Source organism: Prionailurus viverrinus, chromosome A3 (genome assembly GCF_022837055.1).
Source record: "Prionailurus viverrinus isolate Anna chromosome A3, UM_Priviv_1.0, whole genome shotgun sequence".
In the NCBI taxonomy this organism is placed as follows: Eukaryota; Metazoa; Chordata; class Mammalia; order Carnivora; family Felidae; genus Prionailurus; species Prionailurus viverrinus.
Genome location: NC_062563.1, coordinates 105,924,686 through 105,950,766, shown reverse-complemented (window position 1 = coordinate 105,950,766; position 26,081 = coordinate 105,924,686). Strand labels below are relative to the sequence as shown.

The window sequence follows — 26,081 nt, the reverse complement described above, 5'->3', positions numbered from 1 at the left end:
GAGACCACATTTGTAACTGCTGCTGGAGTTGCTACCCAGTTAAGCTTAAAATAATTTCCTTTCTCAAAACTCCCATCTGTTTTCTTTTCATAGCAAACAGGTGAGTGAAATGTTGAGGTGATTAAAGAATAGTGTGGAATTGTACACATGGATTTCAAGCAGACCTCTAGCTGCAGTGGGGTCTGGGAAGTACTGTTTTGATTCTCTAACCCCGATGGTGCATTAGGGCAAGTTAGCTAGAAGTCAGAGAGAGTGCTGAGTCACCTATCCGTAGACTCTGATGCAACCGCTACAAACTGTGACCGTTGACAGTCATTCGCTTGAAGGTTTGATCTATTCCCATGTGCATCTGGGATGACTGACAGATTTCCCTTTACAGAGGAAATATACTGACATATTCCTGAATATATTCTTTGGTTGTGGGTCTCCTTAGTGGGCGCTCATTTGGCCAGTTGTGAATAATTATGGAAAATAGCAAAGGGTAAGCTTCCTGTTTTTCAAATGCAAGACTACACTCAACTGTGTACTCTTTCAGAGGCTTAGGTTTTATTTTATTTATAACAAAATAGGTGAAAATAAAGCAGTTTTGGAAAAGATGAGAACGGTTACTGCAGAGACCAAACGACACCCAGTTGTAGCTGGCATCTTTGGAAGTTAAAGTAACTTGGGCTAAATCTATTTAAATGTCATTTCTAAACATTGTACTACTTCAGTGCCACCTGTAGCCCGAGAATAACTTTCCTGAATAGGTCCTGAAATATTATCAGTCATAATGTTTATCATCTGTAACAAAATGGGAGCTGAGAAATAGACTGTGTTGTTTTAGAGTTTCTGACTGAATGTAACTTGTTTGGAGTATACTTTGCTAAGAATTAACTTTAGTTTTCTCAAATACTTCTCCTAGAGTGAATCTTCCGTGTGGATGTTTGCCTCATTATTTTTTAAAACGTGACTTAAAAAAGAAAGCCGTTCCTACAGTAATGCCTTGTTTTCATTATCATGTTAAATATTTTTTCAGCTCCCTTGGAAATCATTGACTAGCATCATTGAATATTATTACATGTGGAAAACTACTGACCGATATGTGCAGCAGGTAATTTTCTTCATACTGCTACCAATACTATTGCATTAAAGTGAGCTTTCTTTTTATATCTTAGTATTTCTTAGCAATACTCTTAATTTTAAATTTGTTGGCTTTCTCTGTTCTATACTGTTTTTAACATCCTTAAGATGTTGTTTTAAGATTTTAGTTCTAGTATTTTCTGACTTCAAAGTCACTATGATAAATATTTTGGAAGGATGACAAGGGGAGATAACCACTAGAGAGGCAGTATTATCCTTGTAGTTGCCTGGTGCTTTGTCTCTTTCTGAGTATAGTTGATAGGAATGGCCTAAGATGTGAGGTCATTTTATGAAGTCTTAGAAATTCAGACCAAAGCCATCAACCATATAGTTTGATATATTTAAAAAATTTTTTGTGTGTGTGTTTTTATTTCTTTTTGAGACAGAGAGAGACAGAGCATGAGCTGGGGAAGGGCAGAGAGAGGAGGAGACACAGAATCTGAAGCGGGCTCCAGGCTCTGAGCGGTCAGCCAGAGCCTGATGCGGGGCTCGAACTCACTGTGAGATCATGACCTGAGCTGAAGTCGGACGCTTAACCGACTGAGCCACCCAGGCGCTCCCAGTTTGAGATATTTTAAAAGATCTTCTGAAAACCTCCTTAGTTGACATTTGTGTCATATATACATCTTTGACCTTAACTGTTAGTCTTAATGGTTTGATGGTCTGGTAGTGTGCATAAGTTTTTCTCCAAAATTATTTCTAAAAGCAAGGAATCTTTTAATTTGAGTCTTTCCTTAATGTTCCAAGTTGAGGTAAATCTCTAAATTACTTATTTTGAGTACTATTACTTTGGGGGAAAGGTACATTTTCCTTAGTGACTTCAGTCAATACTTACTTTTAGATTCTTCTAGTCATAGGTTAGAGGTGGTAAAGAAAGGAACAAATATATTTAACACAGACATCATTTTCCCTAAGTATGTGATCACACAGTGACAAGTGTTGGATACTAAATGACCATAGCGAGTTGTCAAGGTCATGAATAATGAAGAGATACCCATGGCTTATTGAAAAATTTCTGGTGTCAACATCATAATACAAAAGTGCTTATTTTAAACAACATAGGTAGAAGTGAAGACCATGTGCTCTGGAAACTTGAATTTTTCAGGGCAAAAAAAGTCCCTTAAAGGTGGTGGAGATGATGGCATCATGAGTGGTTGAAAAGTGGTTTTTGAATTAAATTATTTCCAAAAATTTCTACTCTGTCTCTAAAAATTTTAAGTTGTCACCTTAAATGGTTTTTTTTTTTCTCCTCATTGAGAAAGTGGATGAATGCCTTACATTCTGTTTTGTCTTCTTTTTGGATATCTACAACATGTATTTTTTTTCCTTCCTTGCTTATATTCATTTACTATGTTGATCATTTTCTGGAAATGATTACGTAATCTTTCCCCTATTCCTTTACCTACATTTGGCTTTTAAAATCTGATGTGAGTTCAGCCAGCTTTAAAGTTTATTGTGTATCTCTTAACATTTGAGGATAAATGTTTATTTAATTGTACTTGGGAGAGTTGTCTCTTTCTTTTGCATGGACCTTGGAAACTAATCATTTTTCAAAAAAAAATTTTTTTTTAAGCAGAGTGTGTGTGTTTCTCCCAGAAGGGCTGTAAAGAAAGTAAAAACTAAATTTGAAAAGTAAAAATGGTTACTTGTGAGCCCTGTTTACTCACTCAGGGAGCAGTGGAAACTTCACTTGTTTACAGCTTTATTTTTAAAACCTATGTCTCAAATGTTATTAATACTTGCAGTCTGTACCTCAGAATCTAGTCAGTTGTCTTACAGAACACTGCAGTTTAATGTGCACAGGAAGGGAAAGGCCCTTCTTAAAATGGCAATTTGTGCGAATGGTGTTTGAATATTTCATTTTCATGTGAATTTTCTAAGACAATGAAGTGGCAATAATTATTAGCCTTGTACGTAAAATATTTTATCTGTCTTTTGAATTAGAAACGTCTAAAGGCAGCAGAAGCTGAGAGTAAACTGAAACAAGTGTATATCCCAACTTAGTAAGTAATGGAAATCTTTTTAAATATTTGTCATGGTATTAATTCTATCAAAACAAAATATGTAATTGTGGTCAGTTTCAGCTAAATTCGGATTTCTTTGTGTATCTTATTTTCTTCCACTACAAAGCATGAGACTTGCTTTCCATTATACCACGACAGTGATTTTTTCTTTTTTTTAGAAAGAAAATTGGCTGATGGGTAAAACCCCAAGGAGACAAAAGGACTAAAGGGAAAATAAAATACCCACAGTATACTTCTAGGAACGTTGCAGGGAAAGCATCAGAAAACTAACCTGTGAAACTCTATTACTTGAAACAAATGTGTTTCTGAAAGCTAAGCAGCTTTTGAAACTATGTTATGGAACGGAGTTTTGGGGGATGGGTAGTTCACATTGCCTTTTTGAGGTTGTTGATTTGGTGGAGGATTTTATATTGTTTGCTTGGGAGAAGGGTTAGAGAAAGTAGTAAGAACCATACTTTGTTGGATGAGTAATGAATAGATGTCAGCTGTCTCACATGGCTGGTGTTCTATCATCATTATTTTGGGGGCTTAGAAATCCCTATCATATCAAAATGAATGCCAGTTTGCTTTTCATTTGCTACATTTTAAATGAATTGTTAATTTTTTTTTTTTTTTTTTTTGAGATCTTTAGAGTTTGTTGTTCATTTGTTCAGGAAAATTTGGTTTATCGAGCACCTAGTGCTATACTAGGTTCTTTGGGGTTTAAAATGAAATTTTCTGAAAGTGCTATCTACTGCTCCAAGATTTTTCTCACTCTGTGTTTAGTGTAGTTGTTTTATACATAGCATTTTGTTTATTGAATTTTGACATATTAATACATATTTATATTTATATATATATATATGAGGCCTCATAGACCATGAATTGTGATTTTTTTTAATGATTTTTTTTTTATCTCAAGGCAGATAACATGTAATTGACAGGATTCGTAATTTTTATTCAGAGAGGTAACGTCCCTTCTGCAGTAGTTTCCAGTGTCTTAGGATATTTTATTTGAGTAATTCGCAAAAGGGCAACTCCCCAAAGAGAACAGTGTTATGATTCATGTGTCAGATTTTCAGAGACCAGCGTGGCAGCTTTCTTGTGCGTTGTGGTGCTGTCACAGCAAAGGAAAAGTACGTTTAGCCAGTTTTCACCTACTAACCCAGATAATTGTTTCTGTTATGTTTTGCATTGACTTTGTCGGAGTCTCAATTTAAGTCAAAGGCCAGCACGCTCTAGTCTGCAGGCCATATCTGACCCGACGCCTGTTTTTGTAAAGAAAGTGTGGTTGGAACACACCCATACTCATTCATTTATGTGTTGTTTATGTCTGCTTTCGTGCTTCAGTGGCAGCGTTCAGTGGTTTGACATAAATTGTAATACCCACGGAACTTAAAATATTTACAGTGCCAACTTGATCTAAGTGAATGGTTTTTGAAGATCAAGAGAGTTCCTAGTCATAACTTGAAAAAAAGTTACATAAATCTTTATCTAAATAGAAGGTATGAAGTTACGGTGAGTTGGATAAGAATCTGAGTCCTTTGACGAATTTCACAATTAACTGTGAAATCGAGTATTTTGAAACAAGTAATAGATTGAGAATTACGTTATGCTATCATTCTTTTGAGCCTGGCAGGCTCCTATATGCAGAGCACTTTGTTCAGTACTAGAGATACAAAGGTTAAGAAGACAGGCTTCATTCTAGTGTGGGGAAGACAGATGCCAAACAGTTGCCTAGTGTGACAAGTACTGTAATGGAGAAGAATAGAATAGCTTTTATGAGAATTTACAGCAGGGGACCAGACTCTGTTGATGCTGACAGGAAAGATTCCTTGTGGAAGTGAGTTTGAATGAACTCTGGAGGAGGAAGAAGAATTAACCAGTTGGTACAGGCTTTCCAGGTCAAGGGGATCCTGAGATTGGAAGGGGCAGAACATAGTTTAGGAGCCAAGAGAAAGGCAGTATAGCTTTTATAAAGAGACTGGTGAGGTATGGGAGGCAGGTATGGTCGGCAGGGGCCAGGGTTTACCCATCTGATGAACAGTGGAAATGGATTTTAAACAGGAAAGTGTCATGACCAAATTTGTACTTTAAGATCACTGGCTATATTTTGGAAAACGGTTTGGGGAAGGGGAGTAATAATGGATGTAAGGAGACCAATTTTGAAGTTCTTAGAGAAGAAAGATGACAGTAGCTTGACCTGGGGTTGTGGCCCTGCAAATGGTCCACCACTTGGAGGTGATTGACTTGTATGGAGGGGCAGAGGGGAAATACCAAGCTAGAGTCCCAGATTTCTGGCCAGCACAACAAGGTGGGTTACTGTGCTCGTCACCAAGCTAAGACGCTGGCAGAGAAGCAAGTTAGGTCATTCTGAATTTGCTCTATCCCAAAAGGAGGTGTTGAATATGATGTCGGATATATTGGTCTTAAGCTCGGGGGAGAGTTTTGCGCTAGAGATAGAAATTTGAGCTCCATCAGCATATAATATTGTGTTTGAAACCATGGATGAGCTTTATTCGGAGGAAGAATAAGACAAAAGGGTCTTGGACCAAGCTTGAGGAAATCCAGAATTTCAATAAAGTAGGACAGCAAGGTGTGTGCATTATCACAAAAGCTGAGAGAGGAGTGTATTTCAAGGAGGGAAAGAGATTAATTAATTATGTCAGATGTTGATGAAAAATAGCCTGGGAATTTAGCAACATGGAGGTAGGTCACTGGTCATCTATAATGTAATGGTGAAGACTGCATATGAACTAAGGAACTGCAGACAGGACTAGCAGCACTCAACGAAACCGGCTGGAAAGGTCAGTTGAGAGAGCTCTTTGAGGGGCTGGTTGGAAAAGAGTAACAGAGGTTTTTTTGGTTGTTTTGTTTTTTTAATGTTTATTTTTGAGAGAGAGCAAGGGGGGCAGGGAGGGGCAGAGAGAGAGGGAGGCACAGAATCCAAAGCAGGCTCCAGGCTCTGAGTTGTCAGCCCAGAGCCCGACACAGGGCTTGAACTCATGAACCGCGAGATCATGACCTGAGCTGAAGTTGGATGCTTAACCAACTTAGCCACCCAGGTGCCCCGGGAGTTTTTGAAGTAGGAGAAATAGGTTTACATGACCATGAGTAGGGTCCAGGAAAGAGAATTGAATGTACAAAATTCTCAGGAGGGCACTAGGGGTAGAATCTGGAGTACAGATGAGGGAAGAGAGGTTTGGGTATTAGATTAAAGGGCAGTTTCATATAATGCAGCTTTAAAAACTTTTTTGGTATGTTTGTCTTAGAGTAAGTTTATTCAAATGGTCGCATTGACCTCGTTGGTCACCTGAGAATTAACCTGTAGGTACTTGAATTTGCAGAACTAATTTTAAGTGATTCACACGTCTATGCTCATTGAGTCTTTGCACACTTGTTCTCCTTTTACAGTTACAATGAAGATCAGTGATTTATTCAGTCAAATAACATTTAAAATTCAATTGAACAACTAAAATTGTGTTTGCTTAAGGCAGCTCAATTGTGAATTTGTATTAGCTCTTTTTTAACACATATATTTAGCCCGGGTTTAAATGTCAGAAATTTTCGTATTTGGGGGGAAGCCTTCTGATACCAGTCATTTGATTTAAGGGGCCATCACTTCTATCTGTATATGGTAGATTTTAAAAAATTGAATATTATTACACACGCTTAGAAATCTTAGTCATTATAAATCACCACTTTTAGTTGTGTATGTTTTCAGCTGCAAACTTTAAGAAGAAAAATGCATTCTGTCTTGATTAAAATATGTTTTAAAAAACGAATTGTCTTGAAAACACATTGCTGGCACAGGTTAGAAGTGTAAATAATAGCCCTGTTACAGAATAAGGACCTCAGTGCACACGGAGTTAAATGATTTCTTCTGGGGTGGCGGAGGGGTGTCACCTAAGAGTTACAGTACCAATGCCAGAAAGAAATCGTAATTTGCCATCAGGCCAAGTTTATACAATAGGCTTTCACTGGTAAATGGAATTGAAGAAACAGAACAGCAAAGAGGAAACTCCTGAGCCAATTCTGTGTTGAAACTCCAAGTGTGTTGTTAATTGTGAACTCTCATTATTTCAGTAGCTGTGGGGACATAGACTATAATCTGCATTTAGTCACTCAGCATTCATTGCTGACAAATAGTTGGCCACTTTATTTTGCTGATCTTCTGTCTAGTAAATAGAAGTGGAAGCTCCTCTAGAATGAAAGCTCCTTGAGGTCAGGCACTTTTGTTTACTAGGCACTGAATATGTTTAATGAATTAGGAGTTTATTGAGAACATGTCATGTGCACCTGTGTTGTATTCTTAGGCCCGGCTTTATAAGCAGGGGAATTAGCTTACCCTACACGGGGAAAAGTTAGCTGTGTTTGCACAGTAAGTACAAGGTAATCTGGGCTACCTATTTCTAAGGAAGGATGGCCTGGGAAATTTACATGTAGATACTTGATAGGTGTTTCCTTTTTCCTCTTCCTAAAATTTTTTTCTTAAAAGGAAAAACTCAAATTTTGTTGGCTTTCCTAATTTAAAGTGCTATTGTAGTCTTCCTCATAAAAATTGAAATGTAGCAGTAGAGATTATTATCATAACCGGTTAAATCTCCTGAAATGCCAACAGCTTCCAATCAAGAGCCAACAACGCACAGAGTCTGCAGCTTTCACACCTGCAGCAGGGATGGCACAGTGGTTTTCTCTAAACACAACACTCTGCTTTGGCTTCATTTATTTGACCCCAAAAATTATCTTTTATTCTCAGGAGACTTCATGATAAGTAATAAAGCTTAGGAACTTGTATCTTTTAAAAGCAGCAGAAGGTGTTCTAAGGAAATTGTATTTGGATGGAGAAGAGCCAATGGCCCTATTTATTTTCTATCAGGCATAAGAGATTGGTTTTTACAGGGCCTTGTTTTGCAAAGATGAATGGTTTGAGTTCATTTTAACACCTTATTTTTACCAGCTTATTTCTTATTTACTAAACCTTCAGATGTTTATATGTAGTTAAGTCGACGATGAGATACAGAGACTTTTGCCTTGTTATACAAGTCATTTTTATCACCTCCCTTTATATTTCATTGAAAGCAGCAAACCAAATCCCAACCAAATATCCGCCAGCAATGGCAAACCTGGTGCCGTGAATGGAGCCGTGGGGACCACATTCCAGCCACAGAACCCCCTCCTAGGGCGAGCCTGTGAGAGCTGCTACGGTAAGAGTTCTTCAGCAGGCCTTTCTTCTCTCCTTTGAGGCACATTTGCGATGGCACTGAGGGGTGGGGGGTGTCCTTTCACAGTGCTGCTCAGGGAGCAGCGGAACGAATACATGCCCGTCCGCCTGAACACTGTATTTCGCTATTGAGTTTCCTTTGCTTTGCTCCTGTGGAGTCCCGTGTTGGTTGAGTATTCCGCAGCCGTGTTTGCTAAGCCGCAGAGTGGTTATTAGCTTTGTGCAAGCCACAGTCCCACAGAATAGAGCAAATCCAATTTTGGAGTTTCTTAGTACACTTTGACAAATTAAAGGCTCCAGAAAATCCTGTCAGAAAGACCTGTGTGTGGATAAACTGCTATTTCTAATCCTCAGACCAGGTTCCCTCAGAATACATTGGTTTGGGAGATGCTGTTCTAGGGTGTTTGCTTTTGCTTTCAGGGCCCCAGTGTATTTATTGGTATTTATCCATGTCCAAACCTGTCAGACACTGACAGACGTTATATTTGACCCGGGTGTTAAATTGGTTTGGTGAGATGAAGTAATTGGTACACTTTTGGGTTTTTTTATCTTGCGTTTTTGGTTTTTTGTTTGTTTGTTTGTTTGTTTGGTTGGTTTTTTTTGGTTTACTGTGTGTGTGTTTTAAGATTTTATTTTTTTAAGTAATCTCTACACCCAACATGGAGTTCATACTCACAGCCCTGAGGTAAAGAGTCTCATGCTGTACCAACTGAGCCAGCCAGGCACCCCTCACTTTTTATATTTTTACATTATTTAAAATCTTGAAGCGCCTGGATGTCTCAGTTGGTTGGGTGTCTGACTCTTGATTTCAGTTCAGGTCATGATCTGTTCGTGAGATGGACCCTCGAGTCAGGCTCTTCTGCTCTGACAGTGCGGAGCCTGCTTGGGATTCCCTTCTTTCTCTCTGCCTCTCCCCTAAGCACGTGAGCATTCTCTCTCTCTCTCTCTCTCACTCTCTCAAAATAAATAAAATTTACAAAATAAAATAAAATCTCAAACAACCACATAATCTTTTAATGGACATTAGTGACATAATCTATATTTCCTTACAATCAAAGTGGCCTGGAAGGGAAAGAAACTAATTTTATTGAAAGGCTACTTGGTGTCCAGTCTTTGTCTCTCAGCAGCTCTTTGGAAGGATAAACATAGCTTACTGCCCTAAGGACGTAGGAATGAAGAACACTTGTGCCTCTGCTCCATATTCCACACCATGCTTCAGCATTAGAAAAATGCTTCTATTTATTTATTTTTTAAGATTTCAAAGTCTAGAAAAGACTTTTAAAACTAGGTCATATAATTATCTTACCTGAAACCAAGGAAAGTGTGAGTCAAATTGCCAACTTCATAGAAATGGTACATGCCTAACCATTTCTCTGTACCACGGAAGCACAAAAGGGAATTGTTTTGGGAATATTAGATTCTTCTGGTCAAAATTTTCTATGTGTTGCATCATGGATGCCTTTGAATTGGAAACTCTTAGATATTGAAGTTTATGTATAGTTAAATGAAAATAAAAATCCTACAAACAAATTGGGGCTTAATCTATCTTTTTTTTTTTTTTTTTTTTTGACAAAGAGAGAGACAGAACATGAGCAGGGGAGGGGCAGAGAGAGAGAGAGAGACGGACACACAGAATCTGAAGCAGGCTCCAGGCTCTGAGCTGTCAGCACAGAGCCCGACGCAGGGCTTGAACTTGTGAACCTTGTGAACCGCGAGATCATGACCTGAGCTGAAGTCGGCCGCTCAACCGACTGAGCCACCCAGGCACCCCTAATCTGTCTTACCCCTTTTAGACTCATGTAGTCTCACATACCCCTTAAAATAATTATTCTGTCATTTTTATGCATGTATGAAAAATAAGCAATTTTTATTTTCTAATATTTTATAGACTCCTTAAGTAATATTTATCATAAAATGTATCTTATACATGTAAGATTTATCTTTATATGGTGTTTTCTTTTTGTCACTTTTTAATTTGAGTTAATTATGCAAGGGGAAAGATGTTTGTTGATAAACATTAAAATGACATGACATGAGTAAAAATGTATCTTTAAATATGAGTGAAATTTCATATTCAGAATCCAAAATAGGTCCATGCCTAATATTTAGGATTCTTAAAATTCGTGTTAATAAAAATCAACTTATTTGACTTAAATGTTTTAAATTATAAAAGGGAAGGTTTTGGAGCTGCTATCTTCAAGGAGTCCACGAGAAATAACACGTGATATATACAGTATTATTCTCAATAAACTAAGAAGGACTTTGGGGCACCTTTGGTGGCTTAGTTGGTTGAGTGTCTGACTTTTGATTTTAGGCTCAGGTCATGATTCCAGGATCATGGGATCAAGCCTCATGTCAGGCTCTGTGCTGAGTGTAGAGCCTGCTTGAGATATTCTCTCTCTCTCTGTCTCTCTTCTCTTCCTCCTCTCTCCCTGTCTCTTTCTCCCCTCCCTCCCTCTCCCCCACTTGCACTCTCTCTCTCTCTCCGAAATAAAAATTTTAAAAAAACAACAACTAAGAAGCAGTTTGATTATAATGGTCAGTATATTTTATCTTTTTGATATTGACTTGTGAAGTGTTATTTGACACCTTGATATGCTATTGGAACATTTTGACCTGATGAAGATAACTTACAAGAGGAAGAGTATTCCAAGGCAAACTTACAGAATTATAATAATTTTTATGTACCTCATTAACTTAATGTTTCATTGTCAGTGTTTTCTGTCTTAAACTTCTCATCCATTGTGAGAATAGAATACTTTAAATGTCATGTGGCAGTAATTCAAACTGCATAACAAAACTGACACAGGCTTGCAGTGTTTAGCTAAGTGATAAATCAGCAGAGTTATTAGGTCTTAAGCATTCTGTGATCTCAGCTGCTATGCTCACTTGATCTGGACTTACAGTTTTGAAAGGTATTCTGTTTTGAAAGGGAGAAATATTAAAATAATTATTTGGCTCATTGATTAAAATAATGAAATGGAAAACAGATACTTATTTCATTCTTTTTTTAAGTTTGAGAGAGAGTGAGAGAGAGAGAGAGAGAGAGAGAGAGAGAAGGGAGAGAGATAATCCCAGTAGGCTCCATGCTGTGAGCTCCATCTCATGAACTGTGAAACCATGACCTGAGCCAAAATCAAGAGTTGGACCTTAACCAACTGAGCCACCCAGTTGCCCCCCATACCCATTTCTGACAGATTCCTGCCCTAATCACTGGGGCCCCTCTGAGCACCTTAAACTCTGAGGTAGTTTCTGAACCATCAATTTGGAAACCTAGATTTAGACTTTAAACATTAATCTAATAATAATGATCTTTCTGGTAACTCATTTCCAGAAATGTACACAGTAGAGAGTATTTTTAATCAACAAAACTCCCTCAGTGATAGCACAGCATATTATATAGGATACTTCATCTAATAGCCTCTTTTAACAGGAGCCACAGACACACATATATATAGAAATAAAAGGTTTAATGAATTCTGAATCTTGAAAACTACATGTGTGTATTAGACTTTTATGTTTGGGTGGACTGGGGAAAGAAAAATAACATTGTAAGCTAAATATGGCTTTGGAATCTTTTTTAAAATATTTGATGGTAGGTGTATTAATGTTACAAATTATATAGCATTCTTTGTTTTTTCTATTTTTCCTCTAGCTACACAGTCTCATCAGTGGTATTCTTGGGGCCCACCTAATATGCAGTGTAGATTGTGTGCAACCTGTTGGCTCTATTGGAAAAAATATGGAGGCCTGAAAATGCCCACCCAGTCAGAAGAAGAGAAGTTATCTCCCAGCCCAACTACAGAGGTATATGAGCAATAGTCTTTTATGTTGACAAATGTCATTTCAACGGCTAGGTCACTCCTTGGAAACAGAAGTGCAGTATAGGATCACTTAAAAACAAACAAAGCTGTTTTTTATAACTAAACATAGCACCACAAGATTTAAGGTGGGCGTGGAGAGAGAGGCAGGGACATACCAAATTTTTTCAGGTATTCAAAATATTGGTCTTGTGTGATTACTCAGACAAAAGAACAATGTGTGTGGGAGGTGTTAGCGTAAGTAGAAAGCTTGCAAATTTAATGTTTTAAGTGCTTTTTTGAAAACAGTTTGCAACCTTTGAATACTGTTGAAACTGTGCCTTACTACATAAAGTAATAAATACAAATTGAACCTTTTTTCTGCCCTGGGCTATCATAGAGGGACGAGGAAGTGGTATGGACTCAATCTTGAGTTGAAATACAATTTTGGTAAAATTCTTGTAGGTTGCAGATACCAGGCAATGTCTACGTCTATAGACCCATATCTTTCAGAGGGAGACTTCTCTTTAAGGGCTAACAGGATTTCAGGACTCCTTCACTATTAAAAAAATAAGATAATTTAATTAACACCTTTGGCAACTTTTACTGTTGCGAATGTGATTTTGGATTGTTAAGGTCCATTTAAAGACAGAAATACTGGAAAGAGTGCATTTGTGATGAGCACAGGGTGATGTATGGAAGTGTGGAATCACTCTGTTGTACACCTGAAACTAATGTAACACTGTGTGTTTAAAATAAAAACTTAAAAAACAAAAATACGATCACACACCCTCCCACCTCCCCGGCCCTCTTCCCAAAAGTGCATACTTTTAAATTCTCTCCTGTGGGGGTACAGTATTAAGTTCAGTGGAAAAATTTAAAATTGCCTTTTCTTTTGAGCCTGATGCAAATAGCATTCTGGTTTTCACATGTCTATTGGTGTCTGATTTTGCAGGACCCTCGTGTCAGGAGTCATGTGTCTCGCCAGGCCATGCAGGGGATGCCAGTTCGAAACACTGGGAGCCCCAAGTCTGCAGTGAAGACCCGCCAAGCTTTCTTCCTTCACACTACATATTTCACAAAATTTGCTCGTCAGGTCTGCAAAAATACCCTTCGGCTGCGGCAGGCAGCAAGACGGCCGTTTGTTCCTATTAATTATGCTGCCATTAGGGCAGAATGTAAGATGCTTTTAAATTCTTAACCTTATGTGTCGTGCTTCTGACCATTTTCTCTCCTTCTCTATCTCTCTTTTTTGTTTTTTTTTTTTTTGTTCGTTTGTTTGTTTGTTTGCAATAAACATAAGTTCTTGTGTACAGCCTTTTATTTGGTTTATTTTTTTAACATTGTTTTTGTCTGCTGCCATTTGTATCATGCCAACCTGAAAAGGAGACACTGAAATCTCTTGCAGTCCCTCTGCAGAGAGAATAGTGCCCGGCAGAGAATTGGTGGGAGGTGCCCTTGCCCAGTGAGGTTTTGTGATGGAAGTGCCTAAGAACCCTTACTGAAGAGACGCTTTCACCTATAAGGTAGTGTCGCCACGTAATCCCTAAGGATGGCGTCACAGCGCAACTCCAGGGTTGAGACATGCAGTCCAGTCTTACCTGGCTTCGTTAGGTTTGAATAAAATTTGCCAATTTACGCTAATTAGAAATTGCCTGTCTTTGTAAACCTCTCATTTTTCCATGAACCTTTTACAGTTCTACAGTATTATGGAAATTCACAAAGCTTCATTACAAACACTACAATTCTTTGAAGATTTAACAAATTGTAAATGAACTTGAGTGTCTGTGGGTGCATTTTCTGAACATTTGTATTTAGTTTTTATAGGCTAGTGACCATATTTGTGGCTGAGCATTCTTTCTATTCGTCCAATTTGGTTTCCATTTCATAATCATACATATATTACCGTGTAACATTTCCATGACTGTTACTCTCATTTCCAACATGTTCAGTCTTGCTTATGTTTCATTTTTTTGCTTATAACAAAGGTTTTATATATATATCAGTGAATTGTGGGTGGTTCTGTTATTACAATGTACCCCTAAAATGTGTCCATAATTTGCGTGTTAGGCTCTGATTCTAGCCTTGCTACATTTAGTCACATGCCTGGCGGACATGTTAGACCATGCAACTTCTTCCCCTGAAGGATGAGAAAACTTGTTGTCTGGCTTAACAGAGAGGAAATCTTATAAACATTGAGTAGATGCTTTTTCTTTGTGAGAAAAGAAATTTATTATGAGATGTTCCACTTTGATTTAAAGAGGATATCCATTTAAGGAGTGATGATTGAAAATCATTTTTTGTTCCTAAAGGTGATTTTCAGCAGAATGGTTGAAAGGCTTTACAACTTACAGGTAAAAGCTTTACAAGGAGAAGAAAAGTGCTGTGTAAAGAGAGTGGAAAATGGTAGTACTCTCTTGAGTCCCATGGAGGGAAATTTAGCTACATTAGACTCATGTATATTTGGAACTTAGGCTGATAGGAAATTTCATGCTAACATTTCTGAATCCGTGGATTTATGCTCTTATCACTTTCCTACCCATCTTAAGAAACTGGAAAATATTTACATGTATCTAAACTGGTTAGCTGATTTAAAACACATTTGTATAATTTCTTAACCAAACAGGATAATAAAACATGAGAAGAAATGAATGAAATTCTTCCATTAAAATTGGCCAGGATCCAAAATCCTGTTTGTTCCAATGAATGGAAGAGAATTCATCATCAACTAAATTGGCAGCTGAGGACGCTTCTATTTCCCATTGCTCTTCCATTAGTCTCTCAGTAAATTTGCAGGTTTCCTTTATTTTGATTATTCTTCAGTGAAATATATTTTTCTGTTACCTCATTTTATGTATCCTCAATTGAAAGGCCATGCTGCTAAAAAAAGTTGGGGGGAGGGGGTCCAAGGTTAAATTACATGTGTTTTATTTCTATAAACATATAGCTATAATAATAATAAAATAACAGAGTCATTTTGTGATGAGATTCAAGGAGCATATTTTATTGTGTATTTTGCTTCATTGGTCAAGTTATGTATAGGATCAGATTTTCAGAATAATTTTACCTTGAAATTTAAAATTACAAAGTTTTAGCAGCCATCCATTTTTTTTTTTTTTTTCAGACAGGCAACTAATGAACTCTTCTAGCGTCTAATTGATTCTTACACCATCTTCTCCCTTCTTATATGTACCTTGATAAAACCTCCTCAGCAGGTCCTTGATCTTGGCTTGTTACAGAGAAGATGAGATGTTAATAACCTGATGTCTGGAGGCAACCATGTCTTTGGTCCAGTGGGAATGTATAGGTGTATTTATGTTTTTAGTAAGCTTTCCTTGGTTTCTCAAGGGCAATGGTGACCCCCCCATCCCTCCTCAAAAAAAGTTAAGAATCCCTATGATGCAGTATGGATGTACTTTCAGATCAGATGAAAGTCTGTAATTCTATAGATATTGATGGATCAAGAGCTCTCGTTGATGCATTTTAGAATAATTCTTCATAATATTTCGAAGGTAAATCGTTTTCCCTGGGAACTTGAGAGTTCTAAGCACTGTACAAGCTGACCCTTCCCATGGCTTCTGGCTTTGGCAACCCCATCACAGCCAGTGTCCTAGCCAGAGTTCATGGGGTGACAGACTGCATAAGAGTGAAGTGAAGAGCTAATGAGCTAAATTCTCAGATGGTGCAGATCATAATCGTAACTTGGTGCTTAACAAGTTGATCCTTTTAGAGAAAATGTTTTTGGTTGGGTTTTTTTGTTTGTTTGTTTGTTTGTTTGTTTTTTTATTATTATTAAAATAGCACCCTCTGGCCTTTATTTTCATTAAGAAAACTATTAAAACAGTAAAAAAGGGAATCTTTGTATATCATAAAGTATCACAGAGAAAATGTAAGAAGTAATAGTATCTGTGGGAAGGGAAACTGGGAGGCTAAGGCAACGGTGTGGAAAGGAGACTTCCTCCTGTTTATCCTTTTATACGTTTTCACCTTTGAGCCCTGGGAGTACATTTCCTATTTTAAAAAACAATTTTAAAAACTTAAGTATATAGTATGATCAACATGTTTAAAAATATATACATATGAGATCTATAGAGAGAGGGTGATTTTTTATTTTTATTTTTTAAGTTTATTTATTTTGAAAGACAGAGAGTAAGCAGGGGAGGGGCAGAGAGAGAATCCCAAGCAAGCTCCGCACTATCATCGCAGAGCCTGATGTGGGGTTGGAACTCATGAACTATGAGATCATGAACAAAATTGGATGCTCAACCAACTGAGCCATCCAGGCACCCCAGAAGGTGATTTTTTTAAAAAACCAAATTCCCCAAATATCTATTTGTTTAATAATACACTTAAAATTTTTTTTTAATATATACATTTGAGAAGGAGAGAGACCACGTGAGTGGAGGGAGGGGCAGAGAGAGTGACAGAATCCGAAGCAGACTCCAGGTTCTGAGTTGTCAGCACAGAGCGCAACTTGGGGCTCGAACTCACGAGCCACGAGATCATGACCTGAGCCAAAGTCGGACACTTAACCAACTGAGCCACCCAGGTGCCCCAATGATACACCTTTATATGTAAATATGTAATAAGTCCATGACTTAGTACTTACTAACATTTACCATTACTTATTACTAACGTTAATACACAATGCCTCAGCCAGTTCTACCACATAGATAGTTCTATTAAACATGGACTGGTAGACCAAAAACCAAAACATTGCAGAAAGAGAAGTATTGTGTCCTTGACAAGATTTGCAGACCAACAGCATGGGTTGCCAAGTTTCAGACAGCCTGTCTCTTCTCCCCCTTGACACCCCACCCCACCCAGTAAGAAAGCCACAGTGTGATAATGGTGTTCCTCCTTTGTTCTTGCCATCAGACATTACCACTGAGCTCCCCGATGATTTTATCAAAGATTTATAAAATCACCCAACACCTGATGAGCACAGGGTTACTACTTGAGATTCAGGATCCTCAGAAGCTGAGGTTTCTATGAGCAGCATTCCATAGATAAAGCTTAAGTGCCAAGGGAAGTGGATCCAAGCAGTTGACCTGCCACCTTGGTAGCTTGCGTGGGTGACTCACTGGTTTGTGACTTGAATGACCATCATTCCCTAGTATGACGCTCCTCGAGAGACCCCTGGAGCCACTTTTTTATGTTTGAAGATGCTAATTCAACTTTGGAAGTATCCCAAGGGCCTGTATTCAGAAGCATTTAATATATATTTTATGAGTTTTTTTCCCTAGGGATTTTTCAGCAAAAGTTTTATATACAGTTGTGTGAAATTTTCAAATTCCAATATTAGGAGAGAATAGTTTTGGTATTTGGGGTAGTTTATTTGTAATAAAAATTTATTTCTGAATGGATACTTTAAATTTTTCTAAAGATACAAAAGTGGTTACAAATCTTACTGTCATTCCCGTTTCTACCACCTTCAGAGTGTAAATGTTGTCATAGCATGTAAAGTATCCAGAGATATTCTGTGTATCTATACCAGTCTAAGGAGGTGTATTCTTTTTGTGTTTTAATACAGATGTTAATGTCCACATTGTTCTGCACCTGGCTTTTTTTAATTTTATTTTTAAATTAAAAATAAATTTTTTTATGTTTAAAAATTTAAACATGAGGGGTTCCTGGATGGCTCAGTCAGTTAAGCATCCAGCTTCGGCTCAAGGCATGATCTCACCGTTCATCAGGAGTTTGAGCCCCACATCGGGCTCTCTGCTGTCAGCGCAGAGCCCATTTCAGATCCTCTGTCTCCCTCTGTCTCTGCCTCTCCACTCCCCCATCTCAAAAATAAACATTAAAAAAGAAAACAACCAGCTACAGCAAGCAGGGGAGAGGGGAAGAGGGAGGGGTGGGTAGAGAGAGAATCTCAGGCAGGCTCCATGCTCAGCACAGAGCCCTACACGGGACTTGATCCCATGACCCTGGGATTGTGACCTGAGCCAAAATCAAGGGTCAACACTCAATAAACATAATCTGTTGTATGTTTATTTTAACCAGTTTTCTGTTAAACAGATTTTTAGGTTATTTCCATTTATTTTCTGTTATGTAATGTTGCAACAAATATCCTTATGCAGATAGCATTTCATACTAATGTGTGAAATGTGCATGTAGGTTACAGGACAGACCTCTAAGAGTAGAACATCTGGGTCAAAGAACATGCATTTGAGATTTTAATAGTCACTACCCAGTAACCTTTAGAAAAACTATGATTTGAGCTCCCACCCACGATGTGCAGAGAATGCCTGTTTCTCTAGAACCTTGCCATCAGTGTTATTCATATTTGAAACCCTTGACTAGTTGACAGGTGACACGTAAGTTATATTAGTTTGCATTTCTCATTTTGAATGAGCTAGAAATATTTGCATATATTTGAAAACCATTTGTATTTCCTTTTCTGTCAACTGTTTTTGCCCCTGGCCTGTTTTCTATTAGAAGTCTTACTGACTTGTGAGAACTTTTATATTTTAAGGAAGTTAGCTCTTGATCTGTGATAAATGGTGCAAATATTTTCCTCCATTTTGCCTTTGACTTTGTTTATGATGAATTTGTCAAGCAGATTTTTTTTTTTTTTAAACATAGTTGAATTTATCATTTCTTTTAATGGCACCTAGGTTTTACGTCTTCTTTACAAAATGCCTGGGTGGCTCATTTGGTTAAGCATCTGACTCTTGATTTCAGCTCAGGTCATGATCTCACAGTTTGTGGTTTGAACCCCACGTAGGACTCTGCGCTGACAGTGCGAGGCCTGCTTGGAATTCTTTCTCCTTCTCTCTCCACTTCTCCCTGCTTGCTCACTGTCTCGAAAATAAATAAACGTTAAGAAAGAAAGAAAAAGAAAGGAAAGAAAGAAAAAGAGAAAGAAAGAAAGAGAGAGAGAGAGAAGGAAGAAAGAAAGAGAAAGAAAAAAGGAAGGAAGGAAGGAAGGAAGGAAGGAAGGAAGGAAGGAAGGAAGAAAAAAGGAAAGAAATGCCTTTGCAGGGTTGCCTAGGTTGCTCAGTTCGTTGAGTGTCAGACTCTTGATCTCAGCTCAGGTCTTGGTCTCTGGGTCATGAGTTCAAGCCCCATGTTGGGCTCCACGCTGGGCAGGAAGCTTTCTTATAAATACATAAAAATAGAAATGCTTTTACAATTCCTTTAAGAAAATTCTATGAGTGGTTTTATTTTGACAGCAGTCTTGGAAGCCCATGTGAGATGTTTTTGTGAAGTTTAATTCAGTGTGTACTTTTTGTAGTTTTTCTATTTTATTCCCTCCCCCAACCATCTCTCACACACACACACACACACACACACACACACACACACACACACATTTCCAAAACATTTTAGAAAAATGACCATGAGTTGCAATAAAAGCAATAGTGTTTTTCTAGGTTTACCTCAAGGAGATGCAACTCTAGGAAGCCAAAGAAATGTGTCTGTGTGCAACCAAGTGATTTGAATGAGGAGCCCATGTTCTCCCTCTTTCTGGGCAAATTTTTATTCCTTCTGGGTTCTTTGGGCATCTCTCAGGCGGCTTGTTTTATCTGTGCACTTTTAACGCATCCTAATGAATGCTCTGTGTTTCAGTAGAGTTAGGTGAATAATTTGAGAGCCAGGACCAACTGACAAGTGGCACCACCGGCCTGCTCTTGAGTGCAGACCAAGATTCTGTTTAACCAACTCACGTGTGGACCCGATAATCCTATGTTTATGATCATTCCCTTGGGGCAGAAGGTATTTTTCCCATGCATATTCAAAGTGTATCACTGAATGCGTGCAGTTGTGACATCAAACAGTAACTAGCTAGTTTTAGCACTTTTGATCCTGATTTCCTCATCGTTGAGACTGAGAATTCTTGCCACCAACTACTTTCTTTTAAAACATACTGGCGATTAGCGATCCTTCTAAAGAGCTTTGATCCCCCACTCAGGTGCTCTGTAAATTGTCACTTGGCACATCACATCATTAATCCTACTGATTTAATGAGAAATTAAAAGCAGATTAGTTTAATTTCAAATGAAATATCTTTAGTACTGTGCTGGTGACCCCTTTGATAGGCTGTCCATTCTGTTGATTCTTGTCAAGGTGATAGTCCTTTGGGAGTCCAGAAGCTGCAGCCACATTGGCAGTTTTCCTTTGGGCCTTATCCATGGGAACAAAGTGTGAAGTTAGTCATATTACTGGTAATACAACAATTGCCTTTGTCCAAAACACAGAGGAAGTACCAGGCTGATTCATTCAAGCTTTCTTTCCTTCATAAAAAAAAATAAAATTTTCTCTTGTCCTCATCCCAAGGCTAACTTGAAATTTGCGTGAATTAGCAATATTACGAAGGAATTATTTAGTATTAAATACTAGTGATTTGGCAGGTATTTGATCCCTGCAGGGTTTGTGCTACCTGTTTTTTTTTTTTTAATGTTTATTTATTTGGGGGAGGGGGGAGGGGCAGAGAGAGAGAGGAGGAGAGATTCTTAAGCAGGCTCCACACTCAGCACAAAGCCTGAAATAAAGCTTGATCCTATGAACCATGAGACCATGACCTGAGCCAAAATCAAGAGTCCAATGCTTAACCGACTGAGCCACCCAGGCAACCCCCATGCTGCTTTTTAATGTTTATTTAGATTACTCTTCCAAAATATGCTTAGAATTTCTTCTTATATTTTCACTACTGTTCAACAACAGGTGAAAATTTTCGTATCTTAATAATTTTCCTTCCAAAGGAAATCCACTGAGCCAGAAAAGAAATTGGATCATTTATAGTTATCCATGGTTGTATAATAATTAGCCAGTGCTTGGGATACATATTCAGATTCCTATTACTTGAGGCTGTCTGCAATATGTGCTTTGTTTATTATAAATGGTTTTTTTTTTTTAATACTATTTTCCCACCTCTTTCTGTTTAATAGTTAAAATAGTTTCCTTGGTGGGGCACCTGTGTAGCTCAGTCAGTTAAGTGTCCAGCTTTGGCCCAGGTCATGATCTCACAGTTCTTGAGTTCAAGCCCTGCATTGGACTCTGCTGTCGGCATGGAGCCCACTTCAGATCCTCTGTCCCCTTCTCTCTCTGTCCTTCCCCCGCTCATGCTCTATCAAAAATAAATAAAAAAACATTAAAAAAAATTGTAGTTTCCTTGGTGAGACGGCTAGAGCTTATGAAAAAGTTAATTTTTAATTTTAAATGATTTGAGATTCCAGATTGAATTGCACATTTTAACACTAATAGTGCAGAATATTCCTATGGATGTCAAAAGCAATTTTCTGTAGGTACGCCTAAAAATGTGGTCTCAGCCACAGAAAACCTACAGAACATTTTTGTCAAGTATTTGAAGGTGGGGAAAAAGCATAAACGTAGCAAAATAATATCTGCTAAAACTACCTTGTTAAGCTTTATGACAATACCTGCAAATTTAAAAAACATTTTAATACCCCCCCTTTTTTTTTTTTTTTGGTCCCTTCAAATTGTATTTTCGTAACTTAACTCTTTGGTGTGAGAGCAGTCATGTTCCACATCTACTCTGCCACCCTAATGACGGCTAATTACAACACAGAGAGTGTTTGTGTTGTATGCTTTATTTTTCTCCGTCAGAAATGTCTTCTGGTAGGGTATGAGGAACGTGATGTGAACTTTTATGAATGCTAATATCCATTCTCAGTATCGTAATGTTCTGACTAATGGATGACATACTCTGTCTACATACAGGGAGCCTTTTGAATCTCAGCACTAGTGACATCACAGTAGGATATGAAGGATAAGAAAACCAGCAATAAAGCCAGTGACCTACTTTTACCCGCGTGAGGCTCTTATCTAATGGACTTGAGTTTAATCAAGAGAGATGAAGACTTCTCAGCGGAGCCTCACTCCCATAGGTCAAGGATGGCCAAGTGTGTTGCCTCTGTCAGCTGTCGTTTTTGTTTTCTATGCCAGATTCATCTTACATGAGGACTGGTTTCACATCATACTGCACAGAAGTTTTTCTACTGTATCGAAGCAATGCCATGGCTAGAAAGGAAGCATATTTTTACTATTTTGCCGATAGGCCCACACAGAAACCAAGCACCTGTGTAAGATGTGTGTTAGCTATACTCCTGTGAGGCTTTAAAGTGAGGGTTCTCCAGGTAAATCCTTCATTCAGTAATTGGGAACCAGAACTAGAAACAGTTTTCTCAAACCCAAAGGAAACTATGCAGGAATCTGGTGGATATTTTGCATCGTCGTCCACTTGCACCTTTTTTTTTTTTCTTTCTGCAGTGTGTGTAGTATAGGTAGCGAAATCAGCCTCATTGGTTGTCTCCGTGTTTCCTTCTCTCCTCAGATGCAGACAGACATGCCGAACTATCTGGAAGCCCACTGAAAAGCAAAAGCACTAGGAAACCTTTGGCATGTATCATTGGGTACTTAGGTGGGTATTTTCTAACAGAGGGGAAATTTCAAACAACAATTTCGGTATCTTCTCAGTATTTGGCTACTCTAAATTGACGCACGTAAACTAAATCCAAGCCTTTCAAGTAGCTGAAATTGGATACTTTCCTATATATAGTCCATTTATTTTGTTTTAGAAACTTTTCTTTGTATTACCAAAACATATACACAGCATATGCACACAGTTATGGATATGTTTACTGTTTCCCCCAAAACATCATTAAATAAAAATGTAATGTATATTTATGGATATAAATACAGATAAAGCAAAAAGAGGAAAATAAGAATCACTAAATTTTTAGAGGATGAATATTCTTAATGTTTTGATTTAAATCCTTCCACTTGGCTTATTTTTTTTAATGAGATAAAAGTGGTTTTAACCCACCTTTAAAAAATATTTATGGTTTTAATGTACCAATTAAAGTTACTTTGAAAGGGAAACATTTGTATTGCTTTCTGGTTTTTATCATCTTATTTAACTTGGAAGTTGCCAAAGGTGATGGTTCCATATACATGTTGAAATAGCACAATTAAGAATAGTATTTGTAAAAATCAGTAGGCAGTCGCCCTCTTTTTGTTTTTTGCGAGTGTTAAGGTAATTTACAAAATAATGGTTCCTAAAATGGTTCCTGGTATACGTAGGAGCTATAATGGCATGTTTTTGTGCTTCTAATATTCTTGCTTTTTTTTATTTTCTCAGTAAAAGTGAAAGAGGTACTCAGAGTTGCATTGAACCTTATTGCTCTGTCAGAAAGATACACGGTTATGAAGTGTTCAGACTCTAGACACGCCTTTAAAATTCAAAGTGTAGCCTTGAACTTGGTATATTATCTCGTCCTCATCAGCACATCCAAAAGTCAGAAGCTCACAGCTCCCTCTTTGATTTTACTTGGTCACCTTATTTCTTGTTTTATTTCTCAGAGCCTAAAGAGTTGCTTTGATGGCCCCCAAAAACATCACCTGGTTATCATAGGCAGGACCTAGTCATGGTGATCAAGTCCTTGAAGGTTGCTGTCTGTATTCCCTTGCAGGACGTAAGCCTAGAAGCCCCTTCTCCCACCATGCAAGGAAAAGTCTCTGGTCATAAGAAATAGAATTATTTCTAATATTTGCATATTTCTAACATGCAGCTAACATTGCATATTAGTTTTTCCACGGGTAATTGTGTGTTCCTCCTATGGGCAAACTGGTCTTTGTGCCTACTACATAAGCCCAAAGCCGTCCTCTTCTTACTAGCTGAAACACATCCCTACCTAACGTATTTCTGAGTTTTTACTACGTACAAGACACTATGCTAATTGATTTGGGGGAACACCAAGATGAGTAAGACTCTGCCCTCCAAAATCTTAGTTTAGTAGGGAAAGCACACAGGTAAGGACAATTAAGCAAATGATTAGCTCCTATACAGGAATTACAGGCAATATTCATTGGACAGTTAGAAGAAGGAGTGACTTCTGATGATGAGAGTTCCGGCAGCCTACGTGGAGAAAGCAGTATTTGATCTCAGCCTCGAATGATAAAGTAGTATTTAAATAGGTAGAACAATAGGAAAAAAAAATTTTATTTTCCTTTCTGAGGCCAAGGGAACTTCATAAATAAAGGGTTCAGTGAGTCCAAAGGCAAGTTGTCTGGTCTGGAAGGAGTGTAGCGTGGAGGTTGTAATGAAAAGGTTGGCAAGCCTTCAATGCCACGGTGAAAAAAAATCAGCACTCCATTTTGGTTAGCCCTTGATCTGTTCCCTAATTTGGGCGAGTGTAGAGTTTTGACCAGACCAAGATATAGTACTTCTAACAATCCTAACCGTTTTCCTGAGTTTCAGGAAATGAGGCTGATATCCTGGCCCTCCCCTGGGAAGACAGGGTGGCTTGTGCACACCTGGTGACTCAGAATCAGTAAGCGGGTTTAGCTTTGGACAAGAGGTGGTCCATATCAGTAACAGACTGAGATCCTCAAATCCAGTTCCTATAGGCTGCAATTTCTGTCCTCCTGCTCTATCCGAAATACGCAAGTAATTCTGGGCTATGTGGCCGACAACAACATACTTGATGTAAACACAGTATGCCATATGCACGTTATCGTTGTGTGATATATCCTCCATCAAAGCTTTTCTTCCACTACGTCTTGACTGTAGAATTTGGAGTTTGGTGTCAGGTTTCAGCTGTATCCACATGTTCTGGACTGGCCGTGATTAACCCTGGTCCTAAACCCTGGTTGCAGAGCCAGATGAGGAATCTTGTTTTTCAGAAATCTCTCACACCCCAGACATGCTGCATGCTATGTTTTTGTTTTGATGGAGCAGAGTTAGTTTTCTCTCTCAGGCTACTTCTCCAGATAATGTTTACATTTCTAAAACCTTGAAGAGTTGGCTGCCTTATTCCCTTAGTAAATCTGTGTTTCAGTGACCTTCTGAAGTGGCAGTGGCTTTCTGTTGGTGGTTTTTGTTGTTGTCGTTGTTGCTTGTACTCCCAACATGAAGCTCAGAGCTCCAGCTAGCAGAGGAAGAGGCGGCTCACTTTTGATAAGGAAAGCCATGGTAACAGCACTTGAAGCTGAATCATTATGGAGGTCCTTGGGAAAACAGGCTGGCTCATAAGGAACTGACTCTCAGCTCATTAAGAAGTAAGATGTGTGCCTATTAGGCAATGTAAGTGCACACAGAGATTTTTAATACCATGCTCTGAGTTGAGAAACCTTTTCTCCCCCTGCCAGAGATCCATCCTTCGAAGAAACCTAATGTCATTCGATCTACACCAAGCCTGCAAACCCCCACTACCAAGCGGATGCTAACCACCCCAAATCACACGTCTCTGAGCATTTTGGGGAAAAGGAACTACAGTCATCACAATGGCCTGGATGGTATGTAAGCCCAGGAATCCTGGGGGGGCGCTGGTCTGATAGGCCAGGGCCTCTCTGCCCTTGTCGGCTCTCAGCATGTCCCGTGACAAATGCAAGACGTGTAGCAAACAGGTTCTTCTACCCTCTAATTGAACTGAATGTGTGGTAAGGGGAGAAGAGGGAAGGCTGCCGCGTGCCACGGTGAGGACATTTTGCCAAGTGATATTCACCTCAGAAGGGGCCCTTTGCTCACATTCCCTGTGAGGAGACTTGTTTGGAGAGGAAGTCTGTATTTATCAGGTTGCCTCTGCTAGGCGATAATGTTCTTGCTGGGATGCATACTCACTGCTCATTTATGTTTTCTTGAGCAGAAGAGACGATTTCACCTTATGTCTGAGGCAGCCGTGCTCTCTGGGGGGAGGGTTCTTCGGCATTCTGCGGATCATTTTGCATTTGGCATTTGTCCCCTACTTCTTTTACCTTACAAAATTTTTTTTAATTGCTCAAGAGTGCTACAAGTCATGAAGGAGATTGCCTGGGTGATGTCTCAAATACAGAAATAATAATTTGTTCGAAATGGAAAAGCTGAGAAATATCACCTCTTATCCAAAGTACTTCTCTTGGGGCTTGGCCCTATAATGACTCTTCAGGTGGAATTGAATTATCCTCCCCATTTGGACCATCAGCACA

The 26,081-nt window shown here is 38.5% G+C and overlaps 1 protein-coding gene across 7 annotated transcripts in view; it reads left to right on the top strand.

Annotated features, from left to right (window-relative positions):
* MTA3 (metastasis associated 1 family member 3) overlaps positions 1-26,081 on the top strand; it is a 230,301-nt gene that overhangs the window by 184,857 nt on the left and 19,363 nt on the right. For 6 of the 7 annotated variants that reach the window (XR_007150767.1, XM_047851954.1, XM_047851953.1 and 3 more), the window contains 7 exons: positions 1,019-1,093; positions 3,067-3,125; positions 8,208-8,332; positions 12,005-12,156; positions 13,105-13,327; positions 22,450-22,536; positions 25,266-25,412. Coding sequence is in view for 6 of the 7 variants with exons in the window: in XM_047851954.1 (XP_047707910.1) it covers positions 1,019-1,093; positions 3,067-3,125; positions 8,208-8,332; positions 12,005-12,156; positions 13,105-13,327; positions 22,450-22,536; positions 25,266-25,412 (868 nt within the window). In the remaining variant the exon portion in view is untranslated. The remainder of the gene's footprint in view (positions 1-1,018; positions 1,094-3,066; positions 3,126-8,207; positions 8,333-12,004; positions 12,157-13,104; positions 13,328-22,449; positions 22,537-25,265; positions 25,413-26,081) is intronic. The other variant, XM_047851952.1, reaches the window with a different exon arrangement.